Source organism: Mustela nigripes, chromosome 14 (genome assembly GCF_022355385.1).
Source record: "Mustela nigripes isolate SB6536 chromosome 14, MUSNIG.SB6536, whole genome shotgun sequence".
Lineage (NCBI taxonomy): Eukaryota > Metazoa > Chordata > Mammalia > Carnivora > Mustelidae > Mustela > Mustela nigripes.
Window position 1 is genome coordinate 102855919 of NC_081570.1, and position 4725 is coordinate 102860643.

General features: G+C 46.3%; 1 protein-coding gene across 1 annotated transcript; it reads right to left on the minus strand.

Annotated features, from left to right (window-relative positions):
- Positions 1-2167: 2167 nt before the first annotated feature.
- Positions 2168-4369, minus strand: ADAM30 (ADAM metallopeptidase domain 30). The gene has a single exon (XM_059377114.1). It carries the CDS (start codon positions 4367-4369, stop codon positions 2168-2170), a length of 2202 nt encoding a protein of 733 aa, XP_059233097.1.
- Between the last annotated feature and the right edge of the window lie 356 nt (positions 4370-4725).

A 4725-nucleotide genomic window follows, 5' to 3' on the forward strand; every position in this document is an offset into this window, starting at 1 on the left:
ATGACTCAACTACATGTTGCCTACTAGAAACTCAGTATAAATATGAAGATACTAATATATTGAAATAAAAGAATGGAAAAAGTTGTGTATGTGATATGAACAGTAGTCAAAAGGAAGCCGAAGTAACTGTATTAACATCAGCTATGATAGACTTCCAAGCAAGACGTATGACCAGAGTCAGATAGTCATTTCATATCAATGAAGAGGTCAATTCATCAAGAAGATGTAAGAATCCCCCAAGTTTCTGCACCTGACAGCAGCTCCAAAAGACATCATGCAAACTGATAGAACTACATGGAGAAATTGACAAATTCACCGGAAAAAGGAGTTACAGTTCTTGCTTGAATACAGCAAGGAGACAGTGGACTGAAACAACACTATCAATCAAGGCTGCTCAGCTACAGTTTCTAGAGTACTCTACCTGGCCATGGCACTGTCTTCTCAAGAGCCCTTGTTGCTTCTTGTAGCAATACCATTACTTATTAGTTACATCATCTTGAGCAGATTATTACTCTGCATCGTGCTTTAATTTGTCTGTTGGGGGGTTGGAATAAGACCATATATCACACAGAGTTATTTTGGGCAGTGAAAATACATAAATGCACATGAGGCATTTAGAACACTGCCTGGCACGGGGGTGCCTGGGCGGCTCAGTGGATTAAAGCCTCTGCCTTCGGCTGGGGTCATGATCTCAGGGGTCCTGGGATCAAGCCCTGCATTGGGCTCTCTGCTCAGCAGGGAGCCTGCTTCCCTCTCTCTCTGCCTGCCTCTCTGCCTACTTGTGATCTCTGTCGAATAAATAACTAAATAAATAAGCAAGTAAATAAATAAATAAATAAAATCTTTAAGAAAGGAAAAGAAAAGAAAAAACACTGCCTGGCATGGAGGGAACTCTCCACACATGGCAGCTATCATTTTTACTATTCCAATTAAATGTCCTTGCTCTCTCAGGATGTTTTCTGGTGACGGCCAAGCCTAAAAAATGTTAGAATTATGATCATCACAAAGTCAGGTTTTCTTGTTCTCCCCTCACTAAAAACCAGTCCCCAAACAGTACAAGGGACCCCCCCCCCCAGCCTCCTGTAACTTCTTCAATTAGAAGAACAGTGTGGCTGAGAACAGGACAGGCGGGGGAGGAGGGTGAGGATAGTGAGGCTTCAGTGGTGCTTGGGGAGGGGAGAGCATGGCTGGCGGGGCCGGGGGGCGGTCAGTAGGGGATGAGACAACAGTGGGAAGGCATGGCCTAGAGCAAGACCACAAACCCTTGGGCTGATGCAGTTCTAGGAAGGATGAGGTCCTCCCTGGGCACGAGAGGGGAGCATTGATTCTGCCCACACTCAGCACCATGAAAAGGGGCAAGATTATTTGGAGGGAGACATGGGGGTCCATGGTGGAAGGCTTTCCTCTCCCTCCTCTGCTCTACTTAAGGGTGTGGCAAACTTAGGGCCACATCTCCCCTCAGCACACATTCACAAAAGACCAGATCCTCCCAGCAAAAGCCCAAAGCATGGAACTTTGTTACAAGTCTTGTCCTCAGGACGCTGCCACACTTTGTCATCATTTATAGACTGGGGTGAAATGCAAGAGTTATGGTAGATTAGTGTCCTTCACCCAACTGAGATTGCCCCAAACCACACACCTGCAGAGCTGGAGGGACCCATAACATGACCAGACCAGGGAAAAAGAATTACCCGTGTGACACCCCTTATAAAGGATGGCTTTCTTTTTATAAAAGCGGTCGTCCACATTTATCAGTCAGCAGGGGCCCAAGCCCAGAGTTCTCACTGATCACTTGAGGGAGGCAGAGAGACAGACAATCACTTTGTGTGCTGCGATCCTGAGCCACGGGACTCTACTGTGAAAACCAATGCAATTCTGCAAAGCAATATCCCCTTGAGTGTTCAGAAAAGCCATTGTGCCATGTTTTTCAGGATATCCCAAACCTGATCACAAATGAAGGAGCAAGGGAATGCTAAAAAAGCAAAAGGCACTTATTTGTTTCCCAAACAAGAATATCATTTATTTGCCGATGGAAGCTTGAAGGAAAATTACATGAAAAAAGAACTGGAAGAACAAAAGAGAAGCTTTTCGATTACAGCTCTGTGTTATTAAGTGGCTGTGGATCGCCTACCTACTTGTTTGGGTTCTTGACATTTTTTGCCTTGGATTATTTATCTTGAAAGTTAATCGGTGTTGCTTCTCTCTCTGCGGGGGTTATATACTGTTTTATCAATCTCCTGAAAAACACAGCAATCACTGAGATGATTAAGAAAATAAGGCGCATTAACATAATGGACACCACCTGCACTGGGGCAGGCATATCCTCTTTCAGCTGTCTCGCCGGCCCGCTGTCAATGCTGCCTCCATACCCTACCTCCTCGCAGAATGGAGGCGCCCAGCCATAGGTGCAATGGCAGTTTCTCTTATTGTTGCAAACGCCTCGGAGGTTGCACTTCGAAGGTGGACAGTCAAATTTCAAGGAGGAGGTAGGCACACAAGTTCTGTTAACACAGATATGGCCAAAACCACAGGGGGTACCATCATTTATGACGCCGATGTCAGATATTCCCGTGGGCTCCAAGGATTCATGGAAACCTACCCCCCAGCACATGAGATTTTCTGCTCGCAGATGAGTAGAGATGAGGGCCCTATGCACTGGCATATCAGGGACGTGCTTGACATTTATACACTGTAGCCTGCCGCACAGTGCATTTTCCTTGGTACAGGCTTTGTACCTGTAACCTTTGAGACCACAGTTCCCATATTGGTCACCCATTAAATTCACTGCCTGATAGCACTGCTCAGGAGCTTCCCTGGCATCAGATCCAAAAATATTTTGACACTGCGTATATCTGGAATTGCACCTCTTTTTGAAACAAAGGGAGTTACGCTTGCAAAGGGTTCCATCGTGCTTATAAGTATCATTTGGGCAGAAATTTGAGATTCCACTGCAGTACTCTGCAAGGTCACATTCATTATCTTCCTTTCGACACATGTACCCAAGTGGACGAAAACGACAGTTATGACAGCAAAGCCCGGTGTTACAATCGGCACCTTGCACGAATTTACAGTTCGGTTGGCAACACCTGTCATTTTTACAGTCCTCTCTTGAACCACAATCACATTCTTCAGTGCCTTCCACAATTTTATTTCCACATCTCTCCACCACATAACCAAGTCCTGGGATATTATTTAGACATTCTGCTCCTGTTTGTATGTGATCAAAATATTCGCTATAACTACAATTACTAAACCCACTACTCCCAATGCCCATGATACAAGTGCTCTTACCTCTACACTTACAATACAGCGTATCATGTTTCATTCCCATCCCATGACCCAGTTCGTGAGCAGATATTCTGCTGGCTTCAAGAATATTTGCATTTGTAAAACTACTTACTGATCCACTATATTTGTCCTTACACACACCTCCAATATACGTCCCTCCAAATGAATGAGTAAGATTATGTGTAGTATACAAATGTGCCCAATCTGCTGAAATCTGCTTAGAAAGGTTTGCTGTACGATATTTTAAAAATGTGTTTAGAAGTTCTTGTGAGCTTAATTGGCGAATATTTATTCTGTCGTTCTCTGTCCATATTTCCACACCTTGTAGAATTATCCTCATATTGATATCTTTAAAGAAGGTGTCCATAATCCCAGTCAAAAGAATGGCATCCTGTATGACTCGAGTAACATTGGCATCTGAAAACAAATATCTCTTGTAATCAAAGACTAGGGCTATTTCCAAGTACTTCGGATGGAGAGAGGATCTGGGAGAGTCCCTAAGCTTTGCCCTATTCTCCGTCTGAGCCATCTTCTCTTCTAGGTCATCATTAGTTAAGCCACAGGTCTGATTCTGAAATTTGCCGTCTGTCTTCAGGAGATACATGACATGTTCAAAGCTGGAAGAGGCCCGGAGGGGCTCGATTTGGTAACGGTCCTCCTCAATTCTCAATATGCCTCGGAGACTCCCTGTGCATGTACTTAAAGTAGCTTCTGAATCCTGAGTTCCTTCAACCAGGCCTATGTAGTTACAGTCCCTGGGTATGTAAGGGTGATCCTCCAGGAGTTTCCCTTGTTTCGAGAAAGAGAAAACCTTTAGATTTCGGGGCAGTAGAAACCTCTTGGGCCAGAGGTGGAGGACATACTTCTTGCCTTTGACCTGCAGGAGGTAGGACACTTGCTGGACGGCACCCTGTGGGCCTCCCCGGAGGCTCAGCTTCTTGGGAATGATGATTTCATACGACTCAAACCCCCATTCAGGGTGAAAAATTAAACCCTCGCCAAGAGCGTCTAAGAGAAGCGCCACCAGGACGATCAGGGGGAGCAAATGGCTTTCGGGGAATAAGGTCCATCCTGACCTCATGGCCGGGATGGGTGGCCCCAGCCGAGTCAATCCCAGCAACTGGCCTGTGAGTCAGGTTCCAGGGGTGGCTGCTAGGGGCGCGGGAGTGCAAAGTGCCGAGTTCCCGAAGCAGGGTACGCAGGAACCCCCCGCCCCCAGCCTCCCAAGGCTCGGTCTGGCTGACATTCCCTGAATGAATCTAGTTCGTTTCCGGGGCGGTGCCGTTGGGCGGTGCCGTTGCACGCACGAGGGAGAACCGAAGGAAAGGTGCTTGGCTCCCCTGAAGAATAAAACAGGAAAGAGGGGCTTTGGGCGCGAGGGACGGAGAAGGGCGGTGAGCAGCTTGGAGAAAAGAGAAAAAGGAAGAACAAAAGACA